The sequence below is a fragment of the Empidonax traillii genome, unplaced genomic scaffold (genome assembly GCF_003031625.1).
Source record: "Empidonax traillii isolate 1590-97213 ecotype Southwest subspecies unplaced genomic scaffold, ASM303162v1 scaffold2185:size33508, whole genome shotgun sequence".
Lineage (NCBI taxonomy): Eukaryota > Metazoa > Chordata > Aves > Passeriformes > Tyrannidae > Empidonax > Empidonax traillii.
Genome location: NW_020957378.1, coordinates 1 through 10,004, shown reverse-complemented (window position 1 = coordinate 10,004; position 10,004 = coordinate 1). Strand labels below are relative to the sequence as shown.

The 10,004-nt window shown below is 69.6% G+C and overlaps 1 protein-coding gene across 1 annotated transcript; it reads left to right on the top strand.

Annotated features, from left to right (window-relative positions):
• Nucleotides 1–1,371: 1,371 nt before the first annotated feature.
• Nucleotides 1,372–9,866, top strand: LOC114071660 (C-Jun-amino-terminal kinase-interacting protein 2-like; the record flags this gene model as incomplete). The annotated part of the gene is made up of 9 exons (XM_027909511.1): nt 1,372–1,376; nt 4,215–4,320; nt 4,615–4,854; nt 6,168–6,270; nt 6,370–8,694; nt 9,108–9,183; nt 9,290–9,462; nt 9,552–9,661; nt 9,741–9,866. Coding segments are annotated over exons 1-9 (3,264 nt in total), but the record flags the coding sequence as incomplete, so codon positions are not given.
• Between the last annotated feature and the right edge of the window lie 138 nt (nt 9,867–10,004).

The following is a 10,004-nucleotide window of genomic DNA, read 5'->3' as shown; positions in this document are numbered from 1 at the left end:
CCCCCGGCCTCTGGGCCCCCCCGGGGCCGCTGCGGGAGGAGCCGCCGCCTCTTTGTCTCTCCCGAGACGCCGCAGCGGCCCCGGGATGGGGATGGGGACGAGGATGGGGAGGGGGGTGGACTGTACCGGGAGCGGGGGGTGCGCTGGGCCCATGGCCCGTGAGCGCGGGGGCTCAGAACCCCCGAGGCGCTCCCGGGGTCGAGGCGGGGGGTGACGGTGGGTACCGGCAGCCGGGACGCCCTGGAGCTGCACCGGGGTCCCGGGATGGGTCACCTTCCCCCAGGGCTCCTGGGGGTCCCGTGGGGAGGGGGGGCGGCCGGACCCACCCCGCTTCTGACCTTGGCGGGACCCTCCGGGCGGGGTGCGGGACCGGGGGTCGGGGCCGGGCCAGGCTGGCGCAGTGCGGGGCCTTGGTGCCCGGCAGCGGGATGGGGAAGGGCAGGAGGCAGCGGTGAGGGGCAGCTGGAGGAGCCCTGGGGATGCGGGAGCTGCGGGACGACGAGCTGGGGGCAGTGGGGCTGCGGGATGTGCCCTTGGCTGGTCGTGGCCTGCGCTGCTTCCCGGGGGTCCCCTTGCCTGGGACGTGTCCTTCCCCAGGCAGCCTTGTCCCCGTTCCTGAGCATCTCCTTCACCGGCCATCCCCTTCTCCAGCACGTCCCCTTCCCTCACCGTCCCCTTAGCCGAGATGTCCCCTTTCCCCAGTACCCCCTTTCCTGAGCATTCGTTTCCCCGGGCTCTCCCCTTCCCTGGTCGCTGCGCAGCAGGACCCCAGGGTGTCCCTGCCCGCGGAGGCGCAGGGAGGGGAGGACACGGCTTTGCTGTGGCTGCTCGGGCTGGCCCAGGGCCGTGGGGGCAGCCGGGACCCCCCAGCCCGGCCCAGCCCCGGGGGGAGGAGGCAGCCTGGGGAGCGGGCGCTGTGTGGCGGAGCCAGCACGAGAAGCGGGGCGAATCCCTGGGGATGCCGCGGCGGCGGCGGCTTCTCCCGGGGCTCCCAGAGCATCCCGAGCTCCCGGCAGGGCCCACTGAGGCGCGCGGGGCCGTGGCCATCGCTGGCAGCCGAACCCCGCCGTGCCCTTCCCGGGGAGGGGGTGCCCAGCCCAGCTCGGTGGGGCCGGTGGGGTGGGATCCCCCCGGCTGGAGAGGGAGCGGCCGAGGTGGCGGGAACGCTCGGTGTGGGAGTGGCTCGGTGTGGGAATGTCGCACACGCAAGCAGGGCCTGGGGAGGGCTCCCACCTCCCGCTCAGGGGTGGCTGCAGGTCGGGCCGTGGGAGCCCCCGGTGGCAGTCAGGACCCCCAGGTCACCAGTTTGGGGTGGCCCTGGGTTCAGCCCCGACCTCCCTGTGGCTCTGCCCCAGCCCTGGGGTGGCGGCCATGGAGTGGGTGGGGAGCAGGTCTGCTGTCGGGGCCCGTGCCCTCCGGGTGGGAGCCAGGGCAGAGCCCCCACCCGCACAGTGTCCGGGGAGCTGCGCTGGGAACGATGAGGGAATTCCATCTGCCCGTGGCCTGCACCGCATCCCTGGGGAGCCCGGCCCTGGTGGCTCCCGTGCCAGAGCCGCTGTGCCCCCACCCCATCCCTGCGTGGCCCAGGGGTGGGAGACACTGGGTGCCCTTTGGGGTCCCAGTCCAGCCTTTGCTCCCCCCAGCCCATCCCCGTTCAGGATGAGCTGCAGTGGTGGCGGTGGGGCCGGTTGGATGGTGGGTCCTTGAGCACTCCTGTTGTCGCTGACCCCTCCTGAACCCCCTCTGTATGCAGGACTGGCTGAACACCCCCTTCCCAAACCGCTGCCTCAGCTCCACTCCAGCTCCAGCCCCTCAGTCTGATGCTCTCACCTGGCAGGTTCCATCCTGGCGGTTCCATCCCACTGTGGGTGCCCCATCCCACCGCAGTGTTCCCATTCCACCGTGCCCACCCCATCCTGTCGTGCCCACCCCATCCCACCGTAGCTGCCCCATCCCACCACAGTGTTCCCATTCCACTGTGCCATTCCCATTCCACGCCAGCCCGGGGTGTGTGTGACCCCCCAGCCAGGAGGGGATTGTCACCCAGTGAGGAGGGTCCAGGAGTGCAGGAGCACAACCTGGCCAGGAGTTTACATGCTGGGTCTCCATCCCAGGAGGACTCACGGCCCTGCTGTCCCTGTCCCCCGTGGATGGCCAAAGGACACCCCTCAAGGCCCCTGTTTGCCCCCAAAGAGGGCAGAGGATCCCAGGGTTCTTCCCCCACCCTGCTGTCTGCAGGAGAGCAACCCTGACTGTTCCATGGGGATGGGGAGAAGGGCTCTGCACCCCAACACCCTGGGGCTCTGCTCCCCTTTGGGCTCTGCACCCCGACACCCCAAGGCTCTTCTCTCCCACACCCTGGCGCTCTGCATCCTGACACCCTGGGACTCCCTGACACCCCGGGGCTCTGTACCGCACAGCCCCAGGGCCCCCAGTCCTGGCTGTGGGTCCAACCCAGCCCGTGGTGTCGGGCCCAGCGCTATCCCTGCTGGTTTTGCCCCAAATCTGCGTGGATTGGGCGCTCCGTGCCCTACTTCTGGGAATTATGTGATTAGGGGAATCTTTCTCCTGGTGAATCGGGAGCAGGCGCACAGCCCCGTGCCTGGTGAGGGGCTGCAGGAGGGGATTTCATGGGAAAAGCAGGGGGGGAACAGCCCCACCCCCCCATCTAGGGGTCTGATCCTGCTGCCACCACATGTCAGGGCTGAGCCTCCAGGCCTGTCCCTTCCAGATGTGCCCACCTGCCCAGGTGCTGCCATGCACCGTTGGGAATGAGCTGGGGGTCTCTGGGTGTCCCCAGCCTCCTGAGGGTTGGCAGAGGGTCCCACTGGCACTGGGGCACTGCCACACACCCATGGGGACCGAGCTTGTGGCCCCTGGGTGTCCCCACCCAGAGGGTCCCACCAGTGCCCGGGCACTGCCACATCTCCCTCTTCACAGAGGGCTCCCCCCCACATGCCTGGTTCCTGTTTTCCAGCACCAAATCCTGCTGGGAATCCTCTTCTTTTTCCTTTGATTCCCGCAGGAACCGCTGGTTTCCATGACACCCCCATTCCCGACGGAAGGCGCGTGGAGGTCCCTCGGGCTTCCTGTGCCTTGGGGTGTGGGAGCCTGGATCCCCCCTTGATGAGCCTGGCCTTGCAGGGGGTTAACCCCTCAGTCACCCCCAGTAAAACCCCCAGCAAAGCCCCCAGCTGCAGAACAGCCCCTCCCAGCACAGGTCACCCCAAACTCCCTGGTGGTGGGGACTGTCCCCTCACTGGCTCAGCTCCAGCCTCTGCCCCGGGTTGGCTCCAGGGATTGCACCGGGCAGGGAATTTGGGACATGTGGTGGCCTTGCCATCCCTGCCCAGCTGGGGATCAGCGTGGTTGTGTGCCGACAGGGTGGTGGTGCGTGTCCGCGTGGTGATGCCATCCCCCTGCTCCTGTGCTGGCACCCAGGAGTGACAGCGTGTAGGTGGCACGTCCCCGTGGTGCTGCCATCAGGGGGGTCCCGTGCTGGCACCCAGGGGTGACAGGGTTATGGTGCCATGTCCCTGTCGTTGTCCTGTGCTGGCACCCAGGGGTGACAGGGTTATGGTGCCACGTGCCTGCAGTTCTGCTGTCCTGTTGCTCCTGTTCCAGAGCCTGGGGGTGACAGGGTTATGGTGGCATGTGCCTGCAGTGCTGCCATCCCAGCGTGGAGGGCTGGGAAGGGACTTTGGGACGTATGGTGGCCTCAACGCCTCTGCCCAGCTGAGGGCCACTGTGCCATGTGGTAGCAGGGTTTGGTGGCATGTCCCTGTGGTGCTGCTGTCCCAGTGCTCCTGTGCTGGCACCCAGGAGTGACAGGGTGCTGGTGGCATGTCCCTGTGGTGATACCATCCTGGTGCTCCTGTGCTGGCACCTGAGGGTGACAGGGTTATGGTGGCACGTCCCTGCAGTGCTGGCACCCAGGGGTGACAGGGTTATGGTGGCATGTCACTGCAGTGCTGGCACCCAGGAGTGACAGGGTTATGGTGGCATGTCCCCGTGGTGCTCCTGTGCTGGCATCCAGGGCTGACAGGGCTGCTGTGGTGGCATCTCCCTGTGGTTTGTCCGGTGCCAGCACTCCCGTGCTGGGGCTGCCAGCAATACGATGGATGGGTGTCCCTGTGGTGCCACTTGTCTCTCAGGGCCATGGGGACACAGGTGACCTCTCCCTGAGTTCTGTCACCCCCTACCCGTGTCCCCAGGCCCCCCCAGGACATCAGCCTGGAGGAGTTTGACGATGAGGACCTGTCGGAGATCACGGACGACTGTGGCATCGGCCTCAACTACGACTCGGACCACTACGAGAAGGTGCAGGAGCTGAGTGGCCCCCGGGGTCTGGGGATGGGCATTGGCCTGGCACAGCTCCCCCCCCAGCAAGGAGGAGTGGCTCCCACTCACCCAGCTCGGCCTGACTGGGTGCTGCTGCCAGCACAGGCAGGGGGGGCCAGGCAGGCACTGGCAAAGCTGGGGCATCCCTGGCCCCCTCTTGGGGACCCTTGGGGCACTGCCAACCCTGCCAGGGTGGGGATGGTCACCCCGGGGTGGGCTGTGGCGAGTGCAGGGCTGTGTCCTGTGCCCCCTAACCCGGTGCCCCCTCCCCAGGACTGCCTGGTGCTGGACCGCGGGGAGCAGCCCCACCCCGTCTGCACCTTCCAGGACGACTTCCAGGAGTTCGAGATGATCGACGACAACGAGGAGGAGGAGGAGGAAGAGGAGGAGGAGGAGGGCAACGATCTAGAAGCTCCACCGTCCCCTTCGGCCTCGCCCATCCCCTCGCCCGCCCTGGAGGAGACGCAGAAGCACCGACCCACCACCCTCAACCTGACGGCCCCGGGCACCCAGGTGAGGAAGGGGGTGATCCGGAGGGGTGTCCCCACCCAGGGGTCTTTGCCCCCTGCGCCCGTGGGGGCTTCGTGGGTGCCCATTCACGCCGTGTCTCCCCTTTCCCACCCCGGGGCTGGACTCGGGGGCTCCCCTACGACGGAGGGGGGGGGTCCCCGCAGGGGTGTCCCCGTGTCCCCGCGCACGCGTGTGCGGTGCCAGCCCTGAGCCACCACCGCAGTGTGTGGGAAGCCGCGTGCGGAGCGGCTGCTCCATCCGGCTGCATCCGGCTGCGTTGCCATGGAGCCGGGGGCTCTCGGGATTCTCGGCCCCCCCCCCCCCAACCAACCCCGGGAGGGCACCGCACGCTGCTGGAGTGTGTGTGGGGGGGGGGCTCTCCAGGGTGAGGGCCATTGCAGGGTGACAAACCCCAGGGGTCCCTCTCAGCCTTGTCCTTCTGTGCCCTGGTGGGTGCACCCGCAAAGCTGGATCCCAGCGGCAAAGCCAGATCCCACTGGCAAAGCCGGATCCCGCTGACCACCCCGTTCCATCGTCCCGCGGGGGGACAGATGAGCGGAGCCCTTGGATCTGACCGGATCTGACCCATCAGAGTCAGTAATCCCCATGCCCTGTGCCCCCAGCACCATCTCCTCCTGCACCCATCCCCTGTACCCCCAGTACCTGTTCCTCCCAGCACCCATCCCTGTCTCCCCACACCCCCCCCGCCTCCCCAGCTCCCATTCCCGGGGCAGTACTCCAGCCCCTCCCTGTCCCGCGCGGGTTCGTGCCCGGTGGCACACGGCGCCGGCCCCGCTCCCTAATCCCGGCTCGGTGGGATTAGCGCTGCCCGCGCTTCCCGCCGGGACTAATCCGCAGCTGCCGCCACGCCGGCGGGACAGCCCCGGGGACCCCTGCGGCTCCGACCATCCCGGTGGCTCCGGCCACACCACAGGGCCACCGGCTGCGGGGTCCTGCTGGTGGGTCGGGATCCGCTTGTGTGGCCCCGCCCCGGTGGTCCCGGGGGTCAGTGCCGGTGCTGGCGCGTCCCCCCACGGGGTTTGTCCCCGGGATGGGCATCGTGCCGTGCGGTGCCGTGCCATCCCTCGGCCCTGGCGCGCGTCTGGCCGGGAAGGGGATCCAGGGACGCCCTAATCCGGATAAAACCCCGCACGTGGCGTGGGGGCTGCCAGGCCGGTGGGAGCTCCGAGGGGCGCCCCTGGGCCGGCCCCCGCATGGTACCCACCGTGTCCCATTGTTGGGTCCCCAAACGCGCCCTACACCCCCATCCCCCGCGTCTCACCCACCCACCCACCTTGGCTCTGCTCTTCCCGCAGGATTCCCTGAACAACAACGGCAGCTTCCCACCGCCCGCTCACCGCACGACCTGGCAGGACGCCCTCCTCCACTCCTCCTCCTCCTCCTCTTCCTCACACACTGGTGAGCGCGGGGTGGGGATGGCCGGGGGGTCTCGCCCCGGCGCGGGGCCGGGGGGGGCCCGCAACCCCCTGGGGTGACACGGGCTCTGCCTTCCCGCAGGACACTCGTCTCCCCACGCCTGCATCCTGGACGGACCCTGCCTGGAGAGCCCGCGGGGCCCCGGGGGGGCCCCCCCCTCGCTGCCGCCCTCCCCCTTGGACTCGCAAGGCAACAGCCCCGAGTCCCTGGCACATGGTAACCCATCGCCCCCGAGAGCCGGGCAAGATTTTAACATGAACCTCATCTCCTCAGCGCTCCGAGCTCCGCTGTCCCCGCCGCGCCCCCGCCAGCCGCCCCCTCAACCGTGTCTCTCTCCAACAGGGCCCGCGGCTCCCCCCGGTCCCCCCGACGCCGGTCCCCCGCCCCAGGCCCCCACCGCTGCCCCCCGCGCCCCCACGCAGCCCGAGGCGGCCTGGGGAGCCGCCAGCCCGGGGTCTCCCCGCCCGCAGCCCGGCCCCCCGCGGCCCCCCGAGGAGAGGGCGGAGGGTGCCCGCGTGTGCCCCCCGGAGCCGCTCAGCTCCGATGGGGAGGGTCCCCAGTCCGGGCGGGCGGCCAGCGTGCGCGGGCACCCCTCGGGCTCCTCGGAGACCACCTCGCCCTCCTCGGACCCCGGCATCGAGGCCGACCTCACCAGCCGCACCGCCAAGCCCTTCCTGCCCGGCGGGCGGCACGGGGAGGACCTGAGCTCGCCCGGCTCCGACTCGGACGTGGAGGGGGAGCTCGAGGCGGCCTTCGCCGGCGGGCGCCTGGTCAGCAACATGATCTCCTCCATCTCGGAGACCGAGCTGGACCTGAGCAGCGACAGCAGCAGCGGCCGCTCCTCCCACCTCACCAACTCCATCGAGGAGGCCAGCTCGCCCGGCTCCGAGGGAGAGCTGGAGCCGGAGCTGGAGGCGCCGGGCCTGATGGGCATCAAGGACTCGCTGCTGCTCGACAAGGGCAAGGAGGAGGAGGAGGAGCCTGCGGAGAGAGGCCCGCCGGAGCGCGGCGTGGTGAGGAGGGAGAGCCTGGCCGAGCTGAAGATGGAGGGGTACTACGACAGCCTGGACCCGGCCGACTGCCCTGTGCCCGAGGGCCAGACCGAGGTCTCCGCCTCCAGCCCCCTGGACCTGAAGATCGACCCGGACCACAGCCTGGAGAGCATCCGCCGCTCCTTCTACCTGCCCGTGGGGCCCAAGCTGATGCCCGAGGCGGACGAGGAGGACAACAGCGAATACGACTCCGACTCGGAGTCGGAGCCCGACCTGAGCGAGGACTCGGACTCGCCCTGGCTGCTCAGCAACCTGGTCAACAAGATGATCTCGGAGGGCTCGTACCCCATCAAGTGCCCGGACGAGTGCTTCCAGAACACCCACTCGCTGTGCGACACCATCTCCCCGGCCTCCGACCTGGAGCCCGAGATCCTGAGCGAGGCGCTGGACGAGGAGCCGGTCCCGCAGGACTCGCCGGCGGGGCCGGGGGACGCGGCGGTGCCGCGGTGCCAGCGCGCCATCGAGCTGGTGGACATGGAGACGCTGCGCAGCTCCCTGGAGCGCGCCGAGGACGAGCGAGGCCTGGACGCCGCCACGGAGCCGCCGCCGGAGCCGCCGGCCGACGAGCCGGGCCCCTTCCTCTTCCTCAGCAACCCCACCAACGACACCATCGCGCCCGTCTTCCCGGGGCGCCCCGTCACCCTCGACAGGCTGGACGCCTCCGAGGTCCTGGCCACCTTCGGCTGCCGCCCCTCGCCGCCGCGTGTCCCGCCACGCACGTCCCCCAGCGCTGAGCCCGCCGGCACCGGGGACCACCACGGCACCGGGGACCACCACGGCACCGGGGACCACCGCACCGCCAGCCCCGAGGGCTGGGCCGTCAACAGGGACCTGGACTCGGGGGTCCTGGAGGCCGACGACATGATCGACGACGTCCGGTTAGTGCCCCCCGACGCCGACCCCGCCACACTGGACGTCTCCACCGCCAAGACCAACCGCGGCTTCGCCATGACCTTCGACGAGGACGAGGGGTCCTTCCTGCCCGGCTCCCCCTTCCCCACGGCCCCGCGGCGGGGCAGCTTCGGGGGGGAGCTGCCGCCCGCCCCCGGGGCGCCGGAACCGCCTGCGCTGGACGAGTCGCTGGCCTACGACTCGGTGAAGTACACGCTGGTGGTGGACGAGCACACGCAGCTGGAGCTGGTGAGCCTGCGGCGCTGCACGTCCGTGCTGAGCGACGACAGCGACCTGCTGCGCGCCTGCGACCGCTGCGACATGGACGACGAGGTGGCCTTCGGGGACGGGCTGGTGGCCCCCGACGCGCACAGCTCCTCCAAGGACTCGTCCCCCGAGGCCGACCTCCAGTTCTCCAAGAAGTTCCTCAATGTCTTCGTCAACAGCACCTCGCGCTCCTCCAGTAAGTGGCCGCGTTGTGCCGTGCTGCGTCGTGGTGTGTCGTGACATGGCGTGTCGTGACACGGCATGTCGTGCCGTGCCACGCAGTCCTGGCCTGCTCTGCACGCCCTTGGTGGACTGGCTGCCCTTCCATGTCCTGCCCCAGCCATCCTGGCCCTGGCATCATCCCTGTGTGCCACGTCATGGGATGTCACAGGATGTCATGGGAGGTGGGGCAGGGACAGGAGTCACAGGGATCCTCATCCCTGCTCTGCTGGGTGGGGTTCAGCGGGACCCCTTGAAGAGGTGATGTCTCCCTGCACCCCAAGGGTCCTGCAGCCCCCAGGATGGGGTGGGGAGGGCAGTGATGAGGGTGTCCAGTGATGGGGGGATGGGAGCTGCCCCTCAGCCTCATGGAAGCCCCCACCTCCACAGGCACAGAGTCCTTTGGGCTGTTCTCCTGCATGGTGAACGGGGAGGAGCGGGAGCAGACCCACCGCGCCGTCTTCAGGTGAGCAGTGACCCCAACCACGGGTGCCGTAGGGGGTCTCCAGGACCCTCTGCCTGCTCACATCCTCCACCCATCCACCCATCCATCCCTCCCTCTGTCCCCCCAGGTTCATCCCCCGCCACGAGGACGAGCTGGAGCTGGACGTGGACGACCCCATCCTGGTGGAGCTGGAGGAGGATGACTACTGGTACCGGGGGTACAACATGCGGACGGGGGAGAGGGGCATCTTCCCCGCCTTCTACGCCCACGAGGTGGTTGGCCAGGCCCGGGACGCCATCGGTAGGAGCCCGTGGGGTCCCCAGGGATATGTGGGGGGGCGGTCTCGGAGGTCTCAGGGCCCCCTCTCCTCGTGCCTTCTCCTCGCCCAGGCCTGAAGAGGAACCCGTGCTGGGTGGAGCGGTTCAACGTGCAGTTCCTGGGCTCCGTGGAGGTCCCGTACCACCAGGGCAACGGGATCCTCTGTGCAGCCATGCAGAAGGTGAGAGGGGGGTGAGGCGGGACCCCCGCGCTGCCCGTGGGACCCCCCACCCTCACACCCCTCCCCTGTGCACCCCCAGATCGCCACCACCAGGAAGCTGACGGTGCATCTGCGCCCCCCGGCCAGCTGTGACCTGGAGGTGACGCTGCAGGGGATCAAACTCATCCTGACCGTCACTGAGTACAGCCGGGACGAGGAGGTGAGGGCAGGGGGCTGGGGGGGCACGGGGAGGGGGCTGGGGGCAGGAGGAGATGAGGGGAGGGGTTTTGGGAGTGATGGGGAAGGAGTTTGGGGAGACGAGGAGGGGAGGAGGTTTAGGGGGTGAGCAGGAGGTGATGGGAGC